Source organism: Odocoileus virginianus, chromosome 12 (genome assembly GCF_023699985.2).
Source record: "Odocoileus virginianus isolate 20LAN1187 ecotype Illinois chromosome 12, Ovbor_1.2, whole genome shotgun sequence".
NCBI lineage: Eukaryota > Metazoa > Chordata > Mammalia > Artiodactyla > Cervidae > Odocoileus > Odocoileus virginianus.
This window is the reverse complement of record NC_069685.1, coordinates 44154889-44177176: the sequence shown is the minus strand read 5'-3', so window position 1 is coordinate 44177176 and position 22288 is coordinate 44154889. Positions and strand designations below refer to the sequence as shown.

General features: G+C 42.6%; 1 protein-coding gene across 3 annotated transcripts in view; it reads right to left on the bottom strand.

Annotated features, from left to right (window-relative positions):
- TMEM132D (transmembrane protein 132D) overlaps positions 1 to 22288 on the bottom strand; it is an 852888-nt gene that overhangs the window by 593762 nt on the left and 236838 nt on the right. For all 3 annotated transcript variants that reach the window (XM_070475067.1, XM_070475069.1, XM_070475068.1), the window contains exon 2: positions 16074 to 16962. In XM_070475067.1, coding sequence (XP_070331168.1) covers positions 16074 to 16962 — 889 coding nt within the window. The remainder of the gene's footprint in view (positions 1 to 16073; positions 16963 to 22288) is intronic.

The following is a 22288-nucleotide window of genomic DNA, read 5'->3' as shown; positions in this document are numbered from 1 at the left end:
CGTACCAGGAATCTAATCTGGGCTCAGCTGTGAGATGTCTCCACTCCACCTGGAGGTGGTGCGGTCCCGTGGTGGTTCTGAGCTGTCATCAGGCTGGTCTACAGCACCCAAGACAGCTTCACGCACGTGTCTGGGATCCAGATAGGAATGGCTAGAAGACGGGGCTCAGCACGTCTTCCCTTTCTCCACGGAGCTGCAGAACCTCCTATGGGATCTCCCAGAAGATGAGCTGGATTTTTTACAGGTAGCTCTGGGCTCCCAGAACAAGTGTTCCTGGAGACTGAGGTGAAGACAGCCTCTTATGGCTCATCTCAGATGTTCCAGGTCCTCACTTCTGCTGTCTTCTACCAGGAAAGGGATACACTAAGGCCAAATTCAAGCGGATGGGGAAGAGCATCTGAGTCTGTAAGCCACAGTCAGGTACTATCTCCCCTTGAAGAGCTAGTGAAGGAGGAGAAACTGCACACTTGTGATCTGTGATCAGATCAGATGCACTGAGCTGATTTTTGCACCTCCATCACTCAGCTGATTTCCGTCTCACTCTTGAGCTGATGCCTGCCCAAGTCCTTTGTACATGGATGCTAGTATTATTTTTGCTGGCTTTTTTTTTTTTTAAAGAATCAATTTATTTCCATTCTTTTCAGATTTGGGAGAGAGGATTCTGACATCTGGGTCCACTCTCCCATCTCATACTGGAAGATGCTGAGTCAATTGCTTTCCAAAGTTATCCAAGAAAATGCCTCCTCAGCAGCTTCCAACATGTGCCTTCTTTTGTTTTTTCTTCATAGTTTAAGTCAGAGGTGACCTGCTCCTTGTGTTAACATGGCCCTCTTTCAGAATGAATTGACACTGCTCAGGGTGAAGTGACCCGAAGTCATCTGTTGGCATTTCAGCAGACACCTAATACATCCCTTGATTGACTGGTTATTTCCTAAATGCCTGATCTGGAGCCTCACAAACTGCTCAAGGCTCACCTGTCATCTTTTATTTATACCAACAACACCTGGAAAGGTAAGAGCCCAGAGACTGAAGCTCAGTGACCTTCGATGACCTTCCCAAGGGTGCACCGACAGTGAGGATGCCAAGAGAGGTGCCCGTGGTCCTGGCCCCATGACCTGTCTTCTTCCTTATAAACCCATGTGGTCTCCAAGAGGTCAATTCTGCCCCCAGATCTGAAACTGTCATCACATGTGATAATTATCAGTGTCTCAAGCCCCTGGAAAGACCCATGAAAATCCATCTAGCGTCCTTCAGAGCTCTTTACTTTGTAATGACTGGTAAGCCTGACAGATGTTCATGATGGTGGACACACCTTAATCTGTCTATGCTCCAAAGCACTGCCTGAAGTTGGCATCTCATCCCCAGAAAAGACACCCTAGGTTCACATTCACAGCACCAGCCACTTGTTACAGGGATGTATCCATGTTTTATTCTCTGTTAATAGCCCCAGCACCAAGCATCACACTCAAGAAACATCTGCTCAATAAGGGAAATGTTTCAGGTAATTCATTTCCTTAAGTGCTTTTATAAAAATGAGATTTCAGAGTATCTGTGTCTGCCTCCCTGCCTGGCACTGATGAGATGGATTTTCCAAAACATGTGCTCTGCAGAATAAGTCAGTGAGGGTGAGTTCTCAGGACCTCAAAGTAAATGTGGTATGAGCACAAGGGCATCTGCCAGGCTGTTCACCTCTTGTGTTTCTGTTTCCACTTCTGGAAAATCGAGGTGATAATAGTACCTACTTTGTGGGGTTGTTCTGAGGATTAAACATGTGAAAAATATTTTAAGCAATTAGAAGAGTACCAGGCACAAATGCACAAGTAGATACTTAATAAATGCTTGTTATTGTATTGTCATTCTTATTATCACTATCATTATCATTAAAATTATTGTATTCAGCAAGCTCTCTCAAACCTCCTAGCCCTTGCATGTTATTCTTGTGTTCCCATGAGTGACCCAGAAGAGGTACACAGGAAAACCACGTCTGAAGGTGATTGGCAAAGGATATGAAGATATTCAGTCAACAGCCTCTGTGGCTTCCTGACCAAAGACCACCTGGGAAATGGAATTTCCATGGATACCAAATGCACAGATGACATCAAGGACCAAAACCCATCCCTGACTCTACCCCATTAAGGTCATATAATCCTTCACCCAATCCTCTCCCTCTAGCTGCTTGCAGTCTGATTGAAAAGGAGACTGTCAAGTGGGTCTAGCATGCAGGGGATGTGATGAGGTCCTCACACGGAAATGAAGGTCAGTTCAAGGTTACAGAGTACAAATATCAGTGGCCAGAAGCTGGCATACTCAAAGAAGATCACAGGGAGCTTTGGTTTCAAGACAACTTTTCTGTGTGTACATCTCTAATATAATAATAATTTTTTTTAAATACACAAAGGCTAAACATACTGAAAAAATTATTTTCATAAAAAACGCTGCACCCACCCCACAGTCAAAGGATATAATAGCAGCCGCCCAGCTCATATCCTTATATTCTTTGAAAACCAAATCCCACACAATCACTTCTCAGAGAACCTTCTAGAACTATATGCAGAGAGGAATGGTCTGTCCATTCCTGTCCACTAATATCTTTTCCTCTTCCACATTTCTTGGACGCTGCCTCAATAGACAGGGACTTGAGAAAGAATGTCATGCCCCTCCTTCCTGGGGCCCCCATTACCTGCTTTACTCCAACTCCCAGAAAAAGAAGAAGATTGTGGGCAAAACACTTCCCTGTGGTTTTCTGTTTTCTCCTTCTGGCTGTTTTCCAAGTCCAGTGAATACAGGAATTTCACATTGACAGTCACCTTTTGGCTTCCTTGAGGTTTTATGTTTTGAGGCAGGGAGGAGAAAATTGCTCCTTTCAAGAGGGGTGGAGATAAATTAGGAGTTGGGGATTACCAGAAACACACTACCATTTATAAAATGGGTAACAATGAGGTCCTGCTGCATCGCACAGGAGACTACACTTAACAGCAGGTAATAACCTTTAATGGAAAAGAATCTGAAAATGTATACCTGACACTAACACAAGATCGTAAATCAACTATCATTTAATAAATAAAAAAAGAAATCGAAGGCCTTAGATGAAATGTTGCAAATTTATTCTGTCAGTGTTTTGTGTATCCTGGCCACCACGGTGAGCAAAATGACATTCAGAATAAGCAGAATTTGTCTTCAGATGCATTTCATAAGGGATTTTGTTTTTCCCTGAACAAGGATGATAAAGTGTCATGATGGGTAATGAACACCCCCACCTATAATGAAAAAGAATTCAAAAGAGAACATGTGTATATGAATAACTGAATCACTTTGTTGTGCACCTGAAACTAACACAACACTGTAAATTATCTATAACTCAGTTAAAAAATTGCCCCTTTCAAACATGCTTCTCACCAATCCTTGAAGACAGTGTCCTGAACACCAAACGATCATTCCTTAGAGCCCCAGGGGCCTCGAAGACGCACAACAGTTACCTGTAGCTGCATGTTCTGGGCGTGTCAGAAGTGTAAACAGCATACACACACACAGTGGATTCTACAGGATTTCAGGCAACACTGCAAACATGAAGAGGAGTGTGGAGGCATATTCACCCCGCTCTTTTGGTGTGTGCAAATTAATCTCATTTCCTCATCTCATCCATGCGGATGATAACCTTTCCCTCAAGGAGTGTGCAGCAATGACATGTCCTATTTTGGCTACCAGCCTCTCTCCCCTCTTTCTGGAAGCCCCCTGCATTCTGAGTTGGGGGATCAGTGATCTCTCATTGGGACTGATCAAGGAGGCACAGTAAATGCAGGACTCACTCCCCTCCCCAAAGCTACTGAGGGGTCAGATATTTTCTCTCACTGCCCTGGCATGGCCAAGGGGTGGACACAGGACTCAAGCTTGAGAGAATGACCTCCTCCCTAGGTTGGTGAACTCTAGGCTAGAGATAAAAGAATGGAAGAAATGTACGAAGAGCGTTGATTTCTGCAGGAGCTCTTCCTGTAACAAAAGCTGCTTCTTGTTTCAACTTCAACCCCCCAGAATGGCCTGGATCCTACTTCATTTAGCATCTTTTCTTTAGTCCTTTCATTGATTTCTTTTTGTTTTCTGGCTTTCTTGAGATGTAACTGACATATAACACTGTGTAAGCTTAGGGTGTACAGTGTGATAATTTAAAGTGTAATGTGTAATATATATGATACACATAGTGTAAAATGATGATTTTACAGCAATAAGGTTAGTTTATAACTCCATTATCTCATTTAGTTATCTTTTTTTGTGATGAGAACTTTTAATATTTACTCTCTTAGCAACTTTCAAGTATGCAATACAGTATGATTAACTGCAGTCACCAGGCCATACATTAAATCCCCAGAACTTGTTTATCTCAGAACCAGTAGTTTGTACCTTCGGACCAGCATCCCTTTTCCCCTTCCTCAAGCTTCTGGCAATCATCCATCTATACTCTGGTTCTATAAGCTTTCATGAGATTCCACCTGTAAGTGATATTATTCAGAATCTGAATTTCTTGGACTTATGTCACTGAACCTAATAACTTTAAGGTTTATCCCTGTTGTTGCAGGAAAAAATGAAATCACTGTCTCAAAGAGATAGCTGCTCCTCGCTGTTCACTGCAGCAATATTTGCAAGAATCAAGACATGGGGAAAAAAAAAGAAAGAATCAAGACATGGAAACAACTTGAGTGTCCAGTAATGGATGAATGAATAAAGAAAATGTGATGTATATACGTAAAGAAATATTATCCAGCCATAAAAAAAAGAAAGAAACCCTTCCATTATCTTTCAGAACTTCCAACTCTGCCAAGTTGGCCAAGGTCAATCTCCCTTGCTCATGAGATGAGCCTCCTGCTAGAACATGGCAAAGAGATTTAAGGAAATCTCCAGCAACAGTCCCAGTATCAATATCAGAACACAGCTCGTACCACAGTTGGCATCTTCCTTCTTTCCTCTCTCCCCCAAAAGAATCAGAGCCATCAGTTTGTTTAACACAAAAATGGATGTATAGCCATCAGTTTAGGTCAAAAGGCAGTGCTAGTGGTAAAGAACTCACCTGCCAGTGCAAGAGACGTAAGAAACACAGATTGGATTTCTAGGTCAGGAAGAGCCCCTGGAGAAGGGCACAGCAACCCACTCCAGCATTTTTGCCTGGAGAATCCCATGGACAGAGGAGCCAGGCGGGCGAGGATCCACAGGGTCACAAACAGTCGGAAACTACTGCAGTGACTTAGCATGAACTCTTGATTAAAACATAGTATAGCTGGAAAGGAACGGGAGCTATCAGCAGATGGAGGGATCCTTGAATTGGAGTTCACTATGGATTGACATTTTGAAATGTGTGCAGCTCGTGAAGCTGTATGCAGAGAGTCTGTGTGTATTGTTACACAGTGGAGTTTGCACAAAAATTCGTTAAGCAATGTGATTCAATTATATAGGGGGAGAGAGAGGAGCAAGCAGTTTAATTAACTTAAATTTCTAACCTCACCATTCCATTCAATAAGCATTGATCAGAATAGCAAGAAGGGTGACATGAACCCAGTGCATCCCAACTGCAGCTGCAAGTTCGTATCTCTTGGAGAGGTTTTTGAAAATGCCAGTACCAGGGACTTCCCTGGTAGTCCAGTAGTTAAGAATCCACCTGCCAATGCAGGGGACACAGGTTCGATCCCTGGTCCAGGAAGATCTCACATGCCAAGGGGCAACTAAGCCCTCTTGCCACAATGACTGAAGCCTGCATGCTCTAGGGCCTCTGAGCCACAAATACTGATCCCATGTGCTGCAATCACTGAAGCCCACTAGAGCCTCTGCTCTGCAACAAGAGGAGCGACCACAATGAGAAGTTCATGCACCGCAATGAGACAGTAGCCCTGAGTACCCACAACCAGAGAAAGCCTGCTCACAGGAATGAAGACTCAGCACAACCAAAAATAAATAAACAGAAAAATACTAGTACAATACATGATATTGTAAATCAACTATATTTCAATAAAATAATAAAGATAATGAAAAAGGTTGAAGAACATTTTTCTAAAATCTATTCATAGTATAGTTTTGGATTTCCATTATCTTAGGGTACATGAATTATAACAAATGGATAAATTACTTAAAGAAAGAAATGTGCATTCATTTAGGTTCATGGATATGTGTGCTCAGTCACTCAGTCATGTCTAATTCTTTGTGATCCCATGGACTGTATCCCACCAGGTTCCTCTGTCCATGGGATTCTCCAAGCAAGAATACTGGAGTGGACTGCCATTTCCTCCTCCATGGGATCTTCCCCACCCAGAGATTGAACCTGCATCTCCTGTGTCTCCTGTATTGGCAAGCAGATTCTTTACCACTGAGCCATCATGGGTATTGTTGTTACTAAAAAAAAAAAAAAAAAAAAAAATACCAACACCAAGGCTTCATCTCAGACTGGTGTGGAGGCCAGAGGTTCCTAGAAGCAGTCAACGTTGGAAACAATGGCCTCAGATCATCTCAGATTGGGGTTCCTCTTACAGTGCAAGTATCTTAATAGGACTACACCTGACTCTGTTATTTTGTATTGTTACTATTGTTCTTTGGTTGCTAAGTTCTGTCCAACTCTGCCACACCATGGACTAGCTCACCAGGCTCTTCTGTCCATGGGATTTCCCAGGCAAGCATACTGGAGTGGGTTGCCCTTTCCTTCTCCAGGGGGTCTTCCCAACCCAGGGATCGAACCGAGGCCTCCTGCTTGGCAGACGCCTTACCACTTGAGCCACCTGGAAAGCCCATTATTTTGTATATATGGCCTTGAAATACACACCGACCACTTCATCTCAAGTCTAAATGAAGAACCTTCTCTCTGGCCTCTTCCTAAACAGAAGACACATGGAGTGAACTCACAGAGACTGTAACTACTACTCAATATCCAACAGTTAATGAGTGGCCTTTTAGGCAAGATATTGTATGAGAAATGATGAAACAACAGCGAGCGGATGGAAGATTCTGTCTCATGGAACACATGCTCAGGTGGAAGTAAAAACATATGTTGGGTACAACGCAAGGGATTCTCAAGAAAAATTTGACTCCACACAGTATTTATTTATTCTAAACTTGGTACCTCCCTCTCTGTAAGAGCTGAGCTTATTAATTTTATTTATTCATTTGTGCTTTTGCTGTGCTCAAAGTCTTTGCTGCTGCGAGCGAGCTTTCTCTGGTTGTGGTGAGCAGGGGCTACTCTCTAGTTGCAGTGTCCAGACTTCTCATTGTGGTGGCTTATCTTGTTGGGGAGCACTGACTCTATTACTCAGGTTCAGTACTTGTGGTGCACAGGCTTAGTTACTTCAAGTTATGTGGGATTTTCCTGGAGCAGGGGTTGAACCCGTGTCCCCTGCATTGGCAGGTGGATTCTTATCCAGTAAACCACCAGGGAAGTCCAAGAGTAGAGTTGTTTCCCAACAACCACAGTCATAATGTTTCAATTGTAAGGGTGATTCCATCCCCACCCAGGAGATATTAGGAAATATCTGGACCAACTTGGGATATCACAGGGTTGTGTATATAGAGGGTCAAGTCAGAGATGCAGTTAATCAAACTACAATGTACAGACCAGACGGCATCTCACAACAAAACATCATAAGATCCAAACGTCAACAGCCAAAGACTGAGAAATGTCTATTCTATGGGATTTTATAACCCAAACTGCAAAGTATTAACAAATATCCAGATGTCCTTATTGAAATCAGTGATTGAATAAATATATGCATGAGGGAAAATAAACAAATTTTCCCACAGAATTCCAAATGATTTACATAGATATACCACTGGCAAGAAGGCACAGTATAATTCATAACTGTGAGCTGTGGATAATTGCTTCCTTTTGGAGAATACTATATAGGATGTGTTGAAAAATCAACTTTACAGTGGAAAAACCTAAGAAACATCACCCCAGCCAGTGACCAAAGTTCACATCAACAATGACTAAGTCAGACTGGGAGTAAATGTCCTTGATATGATGAAATGAAAATGGCACTTTATTTTTATGTGTTTATTTTTTGTTTTTAAAAATCCCAACTGGCTTTTATTTCAAAATCATTGGGGATAAAAGAGAACAGAGATACACCTGATGTCTTTGTGTTTTTATCTGTACTGTTCCCTTTGCCTGAATTTCTTTTCTTGGGATATAGAAGTACTACACAAACAACAAGGATCTACTGTACAGTATAGGGAACTCCACTCAATATTCCACAATGATAATATGGGGAAAAATCCAAAAAAGACCAGATACATGCATATGCACAACTGAACCACCCCATTGTACACCCGAAACCAACACAATAAATCTGCAAACCAACTATACCTCAATACAAAACAAAAATCAAATTAAGGTGAACCACTACATACTCTCCACTCTTCCAGAGCAGGGCTCACTCTCTCACGCTCCTGTCTCTCAAATAGGAGTCATTTTTTCCTTCTTCTTCATTTGTCTACTTCCTGACATCCTCAATCAATGTTTATTCAATGAAAAGGTGAAAGAGAGTAGCTTACAGACAATACAAAACATTATCTCTGTGGGTTTTTTTTTTTTTTAATCCCCAAGCCCACTCTTTGGTCTAATCACAAGAAAAACATCAGATAAATCCCAATTGAGGGACATTCTTCAGAAAGTCTGAACAGGATGTCTCGTAGCTGTCAAGGTCAACAGAAAGCAAATCTGAGAAACAGTCACAGACAACAGAAATTAAAAAGACATGATGATTAAATGTGATGTCCTGAGCAGGAGCCTGGAACAGAAAAGGGGGCATCAGGCAAACACGAAGGGAGAATGAATGAGTGTGGACTTCAGTTAATAATATTGGAGCATTGATCATGACAAATGAATGAAGCTAATGTCAGCTGTTAATTACAGGGGGAAACTAACCACGAGGCACCTGGCACTCTCATGTATTGACTTCACAACTTTTTCTGTAAATCTAATCTATTCTCAAACAGAAGGTTTATTGAAAAAAGATGGAACGCCCTCCTTTCTCTGTCTGCCTTGCACTCCAGTCTGCTCTAGAAGCAACTCCTTGAATCCCCATCAGATGACAAAGGGAGACACAGTGCCAGGCAAGGATGTCATGGACCTTTGTGGGGTTTGGAGATACCCAGCATCATCCTCTTCCTTAAAAGCATCCCACTTTTCTCAGGAGGGAAATATCACCTCCCCTGGGATGTGCTCTGAGTGACAGGTGACTCCAGAAGCCCACCTTTCATTCTGGAAGCACCCCACTAACTCTGCTACCCTGGACTTAGACAGCAACTAGGTCTGTAAGCCATTGGGAGCTTCCCAAGAGCCTTTTTTAAAAATCTGAGTGAGGATTTTATCTTGTTTTATTTTATACTACCTATTTTACGCTATATTTATGTGGCCCAAGATTAAGTAACTTGCAAGACTGTCTTAATCTCACAGAATCTAATTCACTGGTTTCCTGCAGGCACTGCCTATATTTTCCAGATTTATTTTTCCAAAGTAAATAACAAATAAAATGAAAGCTGTTTTCATTCTTAAAATATACTGGAGATCTCATCTCTTACTGCTTTCTTTACGATCTAAATCAGTTAAACTTCATTCAGGTCTTAAAGCAGTAATTTTTCCACATCATGAGTTTTCTTGCTTGACAATACTTCATCTATGTCCACTTTGCCTTGTTCTTGTTCTTAAGTTGCTCAGTTGTGTCTGACTCTTTGTGACCCCATGGACTGCAACATGCCAGGCTTCCCTGTCCTTCGCTATCTCCCAGAGTTTGCTCAAACTCATGTCCATTGAATCAATGATGCCATCCAACCGTCTCATCCTCTGTCATCCCCTTCTCCTTCTGCCTTCAATCTTTCCTGGCATCAGGGTCTTTTCCAAACATTTTGCTTTCTGCATCAGGTGGCCAAAGTATTGGAGCTTCTGCATCAGCAACAGTCTTTCCAAAGAATATTTAGGGTTGATTTTCTTTAGGATTGACCTGGTTTGATCTCTTTGCAGCCCAAGGGACTCTCAAGAGCCTTCTCCAGCACCACAATTTGAAAGCATCAGTTCTTCAGCACTCAACTTCCTTCATGGTCCAACTCTCACATTCATATATGACTACTGGAAAATCCATAGCTTTGACTAGAAGGAGCTTTGTCAGCCAAGTGCTCGCTGGTGCTCTAGTGGTTAGGATTCTGCACTCTCATGGCCGCAGCCCCCATGGGGTTCTATTCCCAGTCAGGGAAGCCTTTCGTCTCCCTCTCTGCCTCCCACTTTTCCTTATTTTGCACTAATTCCTGAAATTTTGGACTCTATTCAATAAATTTCTTTGCTGTCAATGCAGTTCATTTTAATGTTCAACTTCATCAATGGAATTAACTTTTGTAAACATTCTGCCATAAAGCAGGACATATTTAACATTTAGCACATGAGAACCTTGAGCCTTAAGATGGTTGTGAAATTTCTACAGCCATACTGGCAACAAAACATAATACAGTCAAGCTAGACTATAGCTCCTGACTTTTTGAAAACTTTTTATTTTATATTGGAGTATAGCCACTGAACAAGGCAAAGCTACAGTCATCAAAACAGTATGGTACTGGCACAAAACAGAAATACAGATCAATGGAACAGGATACAAGGCCCAGAAATAAACCCATGCACCTATGGTTAATTACTCTACATCAAAGGAGACAAGAATATCATGTTGGAAAGACAGTCTCTTCAACAAATGTTGCTGGGAAAACTAGATAGCTATATGGAAAAAAAATAAAATTAGATCATTCTTTAAACCCCCAAGAGTCTTTGCACCTTTGATTATAATAAGAATAGAGGGAATTATTAGAGGAATTCATTATGCCAGGTGGGGAAGGGGTACTGGGCAAGCAGGCTGTTGCATCTAAACCAAGGGCATCCTCCTCCTCCCACACTGTGCACTGTCAAGGCCAGTGGCCCCATACCTTATTAATTCTTAAGACCAACAGCATACATTCAACTAACTCTTTTGTTTATTTTTGTTCTTAAATTATGTAGGCTGGGATTTATGGAATGCAACTAAGAATATTATTGGGTACACCAGGGCATACTTTACCTGAAATAGAATAAGGATAGACTTTTTCTGCTTCAAGGCAGGTTCAAAGACTACATCAGTCAAGTGAATCAAGTTCAGGGCTAAACCACCAAAAAACACCACATATTATTTCTAACAAGCTCAAAACCTTCTGCAAAGCAAGCTTCCATCAAAAATACATTTGAGCCTTATCAACCCCAAGCCCACTTCATCCTCTTGTCAATTATTCTTATTTTGTTCTTTTCCCCTCTTTTATATCTCTCATCTTTACAAGAATAGTAAATATCTACTTCTTAATAATGCCTTATTCAGAGACCTGCTCTGAGATATGACCACATTCTAAGAACAAGATTCTTAACAAATTCTTGAGTATTTAGCATATAAAACTGCAAAGACTTCAGCAAAGTATATGCATTTGTTAATAATTAACAAGATGTTTGAACTTCCCAAGTGGCTCGGTTGGTAAAGAATCCACCTGCAATGCAGGAGATGTGAGTTCGATCCCTGGCAAGATCCCCCGGAGAAGGAAATGGCAACCCACTCCAGTATTCTTGCCTGGAGAATCCCATGGACCGAAGAGCCTGGTGGGGTATAGTCCATGGGGTCACAAAAGAGTCGAACATGATTTCATGACTAAACCACCACCACCAAGACAGCCATTCATTCATTCATTCATTTAACCAATCTAAAAATATCTCTGACTTTGAGAAAGGTACCTAGACATATCTAAGTGCTATATCTCTGTTTTGGACCTTTCCACCTCCCTTTCCTGGAGTGTCAGAGAGACAAGCTAACACTATGCAAATATTTGGCTCCAGGCTTACATCCAGATCAGACAACCAGAAGCCTTTGAAACTGACTTCTTGTGGGAAGAAGCAACCTAAGAATAGGTGGGGAAGATGAGCAAGAGTTCTTTGATTCTCCAGACACATAATCAGGTGACGAGAGGCCTTGGATGCTTCTGAAATTGACTCTCTGTGGGAGAAGGAAAAGGGATGGAGTGGTGAGAATGTGCAAAAAAGGTCCACGTGCTGGGTGATGCTTCTGCTGTTCACTGAAAGGAAAACATTTTCTGAAATTAAAAGGGATCCTTAGATGTTTAAAGAATGAAAGTGCTTTGCTTTTCTTCCTTTGTGGAGTTCTGCTTTGGAAGATTTGAGCTCCAGGAGAGAACAGAACTTCTAAGATGACAAACAGTCCCATCCTGGTTTTCCTCTTTGCAATGGTTAACGCACACATGTGCACACACCCAGCTATTTTTGTAAATTGCCCTTGGAGATATTTTGCACCACAAAACTTGGTTCTCAGGATGGAGGACGAGCCTTTGTGTGTCAGCTAGAAATGACAGGCACAGAAGTGATAGGGAAATGGCAGTTTTTAGGTGGTCAATCACTGTCTGCAGCAGGAGTCCTGGATCCGGATGGGTTCCCTTCTGTTGCTGGCAGTTAATCTGGTCCCCTCTCCACCCTGGCCATTCTTAAGTGGTGAGATATGTTCTACTGGCACCTGACCTACAAAACATAAGCCCACTTGTGAACTTCATAGCACTGTCATCCCTGAGTCTAGAAACAAGTGACTATTGCAGAGGAAAGCACCCAAGGATACATGGTGGTATCCTTCAGGGTTTTATATATAGCAGATGGCCAGATAGAGCTGGGGCTTCCTGCTGGCTGAGTGGTAAAGAATCCATCTGCCAAGGCAGGAGACGTGGGTTTGATCCCTAGGTCGGGAAGATTCCCTGGAGAAGGAAATGGCAACCCTCTACAGTATTCTTGTCTGGGAAATCCCATAGACAGAAGAAGTCTGACAGGCTATATAGCCCATGGGGTCACAAAGAATTGGACACGATTGAGTAATTAAGCACAGCACACAGCAAAGCCATCAGTTCATGCTGAATATTACAGAAATGCCTCTAGTCATTTAACAGATATCCACAGTATTTTATGGATATATTAATACATGTATACACACACACACACACACACACACACACACACGCACACACATGGGTCAGTGGTAAAGAACCTGCCAGCCAATTCAGGAGATGCAGGTTTGATCTTTGATCCCTGGGTGGAGAAGAACTCCTGGAGAAGGAAATGGCACCCTACTTCAGTATTCTTGCCTGGAAAATCCCATGGACAGAGGACCCTGGCAGGCTGCAGTCCATGAGGTTACAAAAGAGTCAGACACGACTTAGCATCTAAACAACAACAACAGAGCAGACCCAGGCTAATTCTAAATATTTGGAAGCTGTGCTAAATGAGTGTCAAATTGACTTCATTAAAAAAGATACACAGCTTCATTATTTTCTAATTATGAGAATTCCAACTAAAGGCTAATGACATTGCCAGATCCAGGTTTCCTACCAGCTGTTTTCATAAACAGATAAGACTCATTCGTAATTAGTGCGTGTTAAGTATTCAGCAGGCATATTATTAATGCAACTTTTAAAGAGATGGAAAGTGCGCTACTTTACCAACTTAAACACACATTTGTAAAGTATTTACTGATTTAGTTTACTATTTTCTTAAATGGAAAGTACCTTTCTAATTGATGGACTCTGAACAAACACCTTTTGGCTCTACATTCAAAATTTTCCAATCTTTTTACTTCTAAGTGCAAGATGCTTATTTCTGAATCTGCAAAGACTTAGATCCCTCTGAATACATAGCCCAGGAGCAAACCTCTCTTGGTCATGGCACAGCTTGCCAATAGCAGGGTTGCCCTCAGGACTCACATGAACACGCTAGTGGGCAATGGATTGTGGTCAGAGCACAGTATTTTTGTGAAATTTAATTCTACACTGATAGCTGCTTCCCAATAAAGACTGATGTGAATATCATCTACTGGAGAGTTAAAGCTTTAGGAGAGTCTAGTTTGTAACCCTGGGTCCAGGAATTCAACAGGCGGTAGTTGGCAAATAGGAAAAAATGGCAGAGTATGAAATTGTTTGACTTCTTCTTATTCAAGACCTTGAGTTTCCATTGGCAAAATATTTCTCTAGATAGGCAGTCATCTCTACAAAGAATATTATGTAAACGTGTCAAGCCTGGGAAAACCAAGCACAAAGCTACATATCAGGCAGAGGGAGGGCCCATGACCAGCTGAATCTAGGTCTGATTTCCAAAGGACAGAAGGGAGCGATCACGAGGTCTCAGTCCCACAGATGTGCTGTTCATTCTAAATCCCTGTGTTTAATCCCCAGACGCACCCCCAATCCCAGCTGAAGGTTTTTCCTGCCAACAATCAACCAGGTTCAATCATGAGGTTAACGCTGTCCACTGGTTTCTGTGGCTTTGGTTGAGATGAAAAGGAAACTCCCAGCACTAGGTCACAATCAACAAAACTGAAATGTGCAAAGTGTAAGCAAGAGAATGATTTCTCTCTTAAACTCACCCACTCCCTTAACAAACACAGATTTTTTTTTTTAAAGGAAACAACAGTAGTGTACATCAACATCCCACTTACATAATGTAAGTGGGATCATCCAGACAGAAAACTCATAAGAAAACACAAGCTTTACATTAGAACAGATAGACTTAATTGATATTCATAGGACATTCCAACTAAAAGTGGCAGAATACACTTCTTTCTCAAGAGCACATGGAACATTCTCCAGGATAGATCACACCTTGGGTCACAAATCAAGGCATGGTAAATTTAATAAAATTGAAATCATATCAAGCATCTTTTCTGACCACAATGCTATGATATTAAAAATCAATTATAGGAAAACAACTGTAAAAAAAAAAAAAACAACCACAAACATATGGAAACTAAACAATTTGTTACTAAATAATCAATGGATCACTGAAGAAACCAGAGGAAATCAAAAAGTACCTAGAGACAAATGACAGCAAAAACACAACAATCCAAAACCTATGGGATGCAACAAAAGCAATTCTAAGAGTGACATTTATAGCAAGACAATCTTGACTCAAGAAACAAGAAAAATCTCAAATAAACAACCTAACCTTACAGCTAAGCAACTAGAGAAAGAGCAAACAAACTCAAAGTTAGTAGAACAAAAGGAATCAGAAAGATCAGAGCAGAAATAAACATAGACAAAGTAAAAAAAGAAAAGAAAGAAAGAAAAACAGCTATTGAACCCCAGGGGAGAGGGACAAGAGGGCTTATCATTGTTGGATAAGCTTTAAAAACCCACATGTAAATGTGGTCCCATGTCCAGTAACGCTCAGGGGTCACACCAAACTTGATTAGATGGCACTTCGGGCCAAGGTTCTGGATTATGTAGCAATGTGAGAGCACATTTAGTGATCTAATAACACTTATACCAACTAGTTGTTACAATCAGACTCGTGTGTTTAAAACAAATGCAACAGCAACAAAAAAACTGTTAGGAAAATCCAATCAAGCCAAGGCAAGTAGCTTCCCTCACATGCTACTTGTATATTCCAAAGAGAAAACTCACCCCTTCTTTTTTCTTAAAGCCCACAGGACTCATTTTAAATGACTCCTCTAGGTATAATTTTTATATGAGACACTCCACAAACTCTAGTGGATATCCTTCACACTTTCTGCTCTTTTATATTTTGAATACTAAGTTCTATTTCCAGATAGAAACAAAAGGGTAACTTTGAGGTTGGTACCACAAAGTGTACTTAGAACTCACACACTGGGAAAAGATTGTAATTTGGTGAAACTGTATCCTCTATCCTCCCTGAGAAATTTTGCCAACCCATTTGCAGACTCATATCAACTTGAGCCATTTAACTCTCCTAAAACCTGCTGAGAACCACCTAAGCCAGGTCCAAGGCAGAACATCAGCCTGCTCCTGACTTTCCTGGGGCAACCCAGAAAACCTATTAAAAACATCTTCACCGAATCAATTGCCAATTCAGAGAGCTCTAACTGGTCTTTCTAGTTGACAGTGAACATTGCAGTCTGCAAAAAGTGGAGTGACGTTTCTACCCTGGACAGTGCTAACACAGATTTATGCATCACATAGAGGGGAAGGATCTCAGAAGCGCCCCTGACCTTGGAGATGCTACCAGAAGATAATGAGCTCACCTTAACGTGAAGCGGTCCTCGGTGGAGTTTTTGGAGATGGAGACCGGAAAAGTCAGCACGTCTCCCTGCCTGACTGTCTTTGGCACATACTGCACGGCCACGTGGTTATCCAAGCGCAGCTCTCTCAGCGGCGGCCGGCTGGGGGTCTGGTAAAGAAAAACACTCCCGATCCTGTGCAAGGGAGGCCCCGCCTCATCGATGTCATTTCGGCCAGACCGCATCCCGCCGGCCCTCCGGGCGTCCTCCTTGGCGCAGTCTCCGCGCTCATCTCCTGGTTGCACGGCATAGTAGAGCTCCACCGGGCTGCCCTCGGGGGGCTCCAGCGCCTTCTTCCTCCCGGCCACCACCGTCGGGGGGCCGAACCAGCTGGCTGGGAGCTCCAGCTGCGCCACGCACAGCCCCAGGGCCCCCCGCAGCCGGCAGCTGCCCCGCACCTCCCGGGTCTCCCGGAAGGCGAACACCCGCAGGCAGGGCAGGCTCTGCGCGGGGCCGGGGTCGTCCCAGTCCCTGCCCACCACGTGGAACAGCACCTGCACGCGGGGCCGGCTCAGGTAGATCTTGTCCCGCAGGATGTGCGCCTTCAGCTTCCAGTTCAGAGAAAACGTGCTGGTGAATCCAAAGGGGCTGGAGGGGAGCATCAAGTCCTGGGGTACCACCTGCTCAATGGCGAAAGGCCCGTAGCTGGCATTCAGGACTGGCAGCCTCTTGGATTTGTAAATCAGAAAGGACTCCACCCGCGACTGTAGACTGGAGTTTCTCATGATGTCCTGGTTGGCTTCCTTGAGGAAGAAAGACACGTCTGCGTGGTGGATGTGGTAGGTCACCGGGAGGTAGGTGGGCAGCAAAGAGAACCTCTGGATACTCTCCAGTATGCCTCGGCTTTCAGCCACTGTTGGGAGGAATTGGGGTTCAGGGGTTAGAAACTTGAGGACAGAGGTACCAATATATCAGACCTCTCTGCACCCCCTTTACGGTGGATTGCCCTGCCTTAGCATTAATTAAGCGATTCTTTATCCAAAATGTCTTAAATCAACTCACTTTATATTAAATGTATTTCTTTAAAGAAAAATTGATGCCACTGGAGTAAGTAGAGTACCAGCCACCAGCCTCACTGGCCATGCACAGAAGCTGAGCTAGCAAATACAAGAGAATATTACTTGGCTGTAAAAAAGAACAATTTTGAGTCACTTGTAGTGAGGTGGATGAACCTAGAGCCTGTTATACAAAGCGAAGTCAGAAAGAGAAAAACAAATACCATATATTAATGCATATATATGGAATCTAGAAAAACAGCACCGATGAACCTATTTACAGAGAAGAAATGGAGATGCAGATGTAGAGAATGGACTTGTAGACACAGCAGGGCAAGGAGAGAGAAGGGAGAAACAAAGTACAAACTGACAAAGCAGCACTGACATTTATACACGACGCTGAGGCATTTCAGTCCTGTCTGACGCTTTCCGACCCATGGACTTGAGCCCGCCAGGCTCCTCTGTCCAAGGGATTCTTCAGGCAAGAATACCGCAGTGGGTTGCCATGCACTCCCCCGGGGGATCTTCCCTATCATGTGTAAATTAGGTAACTAGCAGGAAGTTGCTATATAACCCAGGGAGCCCAGCCTGGTGCTCTGAGGAGGGGAGGCTCAAGAGGGAAGGGTATAAATATACATTTATACTTAGACATATTAATTATATATTTATATGCATAAATAATTATGTATATATGGGAAAGGGAGGCTCAAGAGGGAGGGGTGTATATATATATGCATACATATATACACATATATAATTATATATATATGGGAAGAGGAGGTTCAAGAGGGAGGGTGTGTGTGTGTATGCAGACATATATGTATGAGAGAGGGATGTGTGTGTGTGTGTGTGTGTATAGATGTATGATAGATGTATGGCAGAGATCACCACAACAATGTAAAACAATTATCCTCCAATAAAAAAGGAAGAAAATTCAAAGTAATGCCTTTAATTTTCAACTAGCAGTCCTCATGCCTTTTAGGAGGTGATGGCTTATGCCTAAGATGTGCTCTTTTCAGTCAAGAGGGAAAGATCCTCATGAGAAAGGTCTTAAGAAATTGCTGGCATCCAACAGAGAAGAGTGCTCCCATTAGCTCCACCAGATGGACTGAGATTGGAAACAAGAATGACTTTCTCAGCATGTGACTTGATGCTGTGTCCATATTTTACCCAATACTACTTCCTGTTCCACCAGATACATACTCTACACTTGACACATTTACCATGGGAACAGAATAAAGGACTTTAAAGATGGACAATCGTAAATTACTTGGACATCATGTACTTTCCTCGGGGCTAAGCTGAGAGATAGACAGAAAAGACCTTGGAAAGACACTGCTGGAAGGAAACCTTCTGAAATAGATGGGATGAGCCAACCCCATCATGTCGAGTCCATGTGACCCTAAACCCAAGAACCAAGGGAAGTCCATCACTTTTGTGGCCTCCACATGTTTCGTGAAAGCTGTGTTGACACCGATGCACAGAAAGTCTTCTTTCCCCCAACCCCTTCCTGAACATATCCCGCCCTCAGGGAGAAACAGAATCCAAAAATGTTATTTTTACAATGTGCCTTATATTCTGTAAGAAAAACACAGAAACAGAGATTACATAATTCAAGAACCAATTTAAAGGGCTTTAGAAATGGAAATCACTGGCTCTGGAAACACTGACTTTCTAGGCAAAGCTCCACAAATTATCCAGACCCCTTCTCATTAGCCCTGTCATTCTCTCTGGTTATTTTGCAATAAAAGCAACTCAGGCCCTGACATTCATCGGGCCGACCTGTTTCAGAGGCCCACATGAGCACATTTTCTGATACATGACGCCTACCTACAGGAGTCTGGACCCCTCCTGGCAGTTGCCTGAGAACAGAGAAGAAAGCAAAAAATCTTCACTGTGGCTTTGCTGCTCAGATCTCGCGAGAGAATAGGCAAGTCCCTCAGCCTTTCTGGGGCTGGTCTGTAGGAGGGGCCTGACCAGAGGGCGAAAGCCCCCATCCAGTTCTAGCAGCACAGGGCACTCAGCTGAAGTCCATCCTACACTGGACAAGGAGTCAGCTTGGCATAAACTCCTCCTGAGTTGATGGACAACCCCTGAGGGAAGGGCTCCCTCCATTCCATGGCATCACCCAGCTCAGGCCAGACTGAGCTCCACTTCAGCAATGAAGGCTTCTATGGCCCTGAACCATCTGAAACCTCCGATATCCTGAGGAGTCTTGATTCACCCAAGCATCGATTTCATATGACTCAACCTAATACCTAGGAATTCCTTTTTCAAACATCAAAAAATCATGGACTTCACAAGAGACCTCATTCCTTAGGAGAATTACACTTTTCTTAACATTGTGGAAATCTCTCGGGATTTATATGTTCAATAAGCGTGCACTGTCACTTGTGAATTTTCACGCAAGTGAAGCACAGGGAGTGAATTTTGTGTTCATGTTCAGGGTTGAAGCTTCCTCCTTCGTCCCTTCTCTGGGTACCACCTCCCCTCCCCGACTCTGCTGGGGCATCACAGGCTGTGTTGTAAAAGTCACTTCTCTTGACTGCACGATTCTGCATTATATGCCCCACTGATGTCCTCCTGTGGATCTTATACTTTCCTATCACAGGACTTCATTCTCCGCTGTAATTCCCTCCATGCCCCAGTGGGTTATATGCAAGTGAGCAGAGATGACACGTCGGCCGTTTCTCTGTTTTATTCACAGTCCTTGGACGAGCACCTGGCAAATACTAGGTTCTCAGTAAATATTTAAGGAATGAATGAGTCAATGAATGAATGGTGCTTCCAGCATTACTAAAAGCTGACTATATTTTTACATAGGGACTTTATACTCTGTCTCCTCTGATGCACCCCTCTGTAATTAGAATCCTCCGTTCTTTTGCCCCATGAGGAGCTCCAAGTAATCTTGGTGATAGGGGACTAACGAATGGAAGTGCCTCTCTATGGAATAAGATCCCTGGTTCTCTTTTATAAATTTTATTGGATTATAGTCGATTTATAATGCTGTGTTGGTTTCGGGTGTGCAGCAAAGTTTTACATATTTATGTATATTCTTTTCTAAGTTATCACAGGATACTGACTGGCGTTCCCCGTGCAATATAGTAGGTCATTGCTGGTTATCTGCCATATATATAGCAGTGTGTATATGTTTATCCCAAGCTCCTGATTTATCCCTACACACACCACATTTTCCTTTTGGTAACCAAAGGTTTATTTTCGATATCTGTTAAGTCTGTTTCTGTTTTGTAAATAAATTTTAAAAAAATAACCACTGATTAAGAATTCACCTGCCAATGCAGTGGGCAGGGGTTCAATCTCTGGTCTGGGAAGATCCCACATGATGCAGACCAGCTACGCCCATGAGCTGCATCAAGAGAAAGCTCCCATGCAGCAAGGCCAAAAATAAATAAATAAATAACTTTAATTTATTTACAAAATGGAAACAGACTTACAGATCCCCTGATTCTTAAAAATACATCTTGGCACCACCTGGAGCAGTTATTGTGGTTGTCATCACACCAGCCTGTCATTCACTGCTGAAGCCAAATAAATGGTCAGGTTACAGATAAGGAATAATATCAGACACCAAGGCCCCCTAAACGTTCCTTTTGAACATCTGATCCCTACTACTTGAGAATACCTAACTTTATTGCGCAACTAATTACATATCCCAAGAACAATGGCTGTGGGTCCCCTGACTTTATTTGGGAAAGCAATCAGGGGTTACCACGGGCATCATTCAAAGGGAAGTAATCTCTAAGCTGCATTCCACAAATGGCCTATTTGTATTTTCACCTGGTTATCTGACCTCAATGTTTATTGCTTAAAAATGCTCCAAGGTGACCCAAAGCTAGTTGTTATTTCCTTTTCCAGTCATTCCTTAAAAAAAAAAAAAAAAAAAACTCAAAAAACCCCACAAAAAACAGTGTTCCACAATGCATAGACTGGACTAAGAAGTAAAACAGTATCCTAGAATCCCCATGAGGATGGCTATTATAAACAAAGAACTCCACTTCCATGTAAAAAAAGAGAAAGGTGTCAAATAACAAAGAAGTTGCATGTGGTAAATCTCAAATCTATTAGGGAAAAAAAATTACATTTAATCTTGGTGCTGTGACTTCCATGCTTATTTCAAAGGAAGTGACATGTTCCCATCTTTAAGCAACTCAAGCAGCCTCACAGAGATTTTCTATTAATTTTAACATTTTGAAAAAAAAATAATTTCTCCTAAATAATACCTTTAAGAAACCTGAGGAAGTTGGCAATTTGAGCACAGACCTTTAAAATTTCCCTTGAGTGGACTCAAAAGCAGTATCTAAGAGAATATGGTAATAAGTAAAAATCGGCATCTGTGCTGAACATTCACTGCAAATTGCAAGCCCTAGCCTGGGAGAATTCCTGAGAAATCACATGGGATGCCAACACCTCATGCAGAAAATACAGCATGGTGACAGTTGCCAGATGAAATACAGGAAGATCAACTATGTTTCCTTTTCTAATGAACAGAAAGGTTGCATGGGGGCATGCTTATAATTAAGAACAAAAACAAAATTTGTCATGTATCTGAAATCCAAATGTAACCAGGGACCCTGTATCATTATTGGCTAACTTTAGCAGCCCTAAGCATGACGTCATAAAAGAAGGTAATAGCCTGGTAGAAATAACCTGATCTTTCTAAAAGCAAAGGGCATGCATCCCGGGGATGCTCTGCACTCAGCAATGCTTCCTGATGCTGACTGCCGACAACATTTGTAATCAACTGAGTTGAATGACTCAAGAGTGAGTATGACCACACAGTGCGGAAACCCCAGTCAGGGCTTCTTGCTGACTTGGAGTGGGAGGTGTGACACAGCCTTCCTGCGGACTGAGTCCAAGCCACACCAAAATGATTTACAGGAAACTGGCCCCCAGGGCAGACTGATAGAAGGGCTGTTATAGTCACGGTCTGGGAATAGCAGCAAGCCCAATGCATCCCCACACTGCTCCAGCTGCAGCATCACGGATACAGGAATGGAGGACCAGGGGCCCTTCCAGGTGGACATTTCCAGTACAGCTCTAACAAGAGCAGGTGAAAACCGAACGGAGAGAAGAGGAACCCACTCCACTGTGCCAGGGAAATGCCAAGGCACAATGAGATGACCCTCATTCCAGGACCACGAGAGAGAAGGCAAATATAGATGG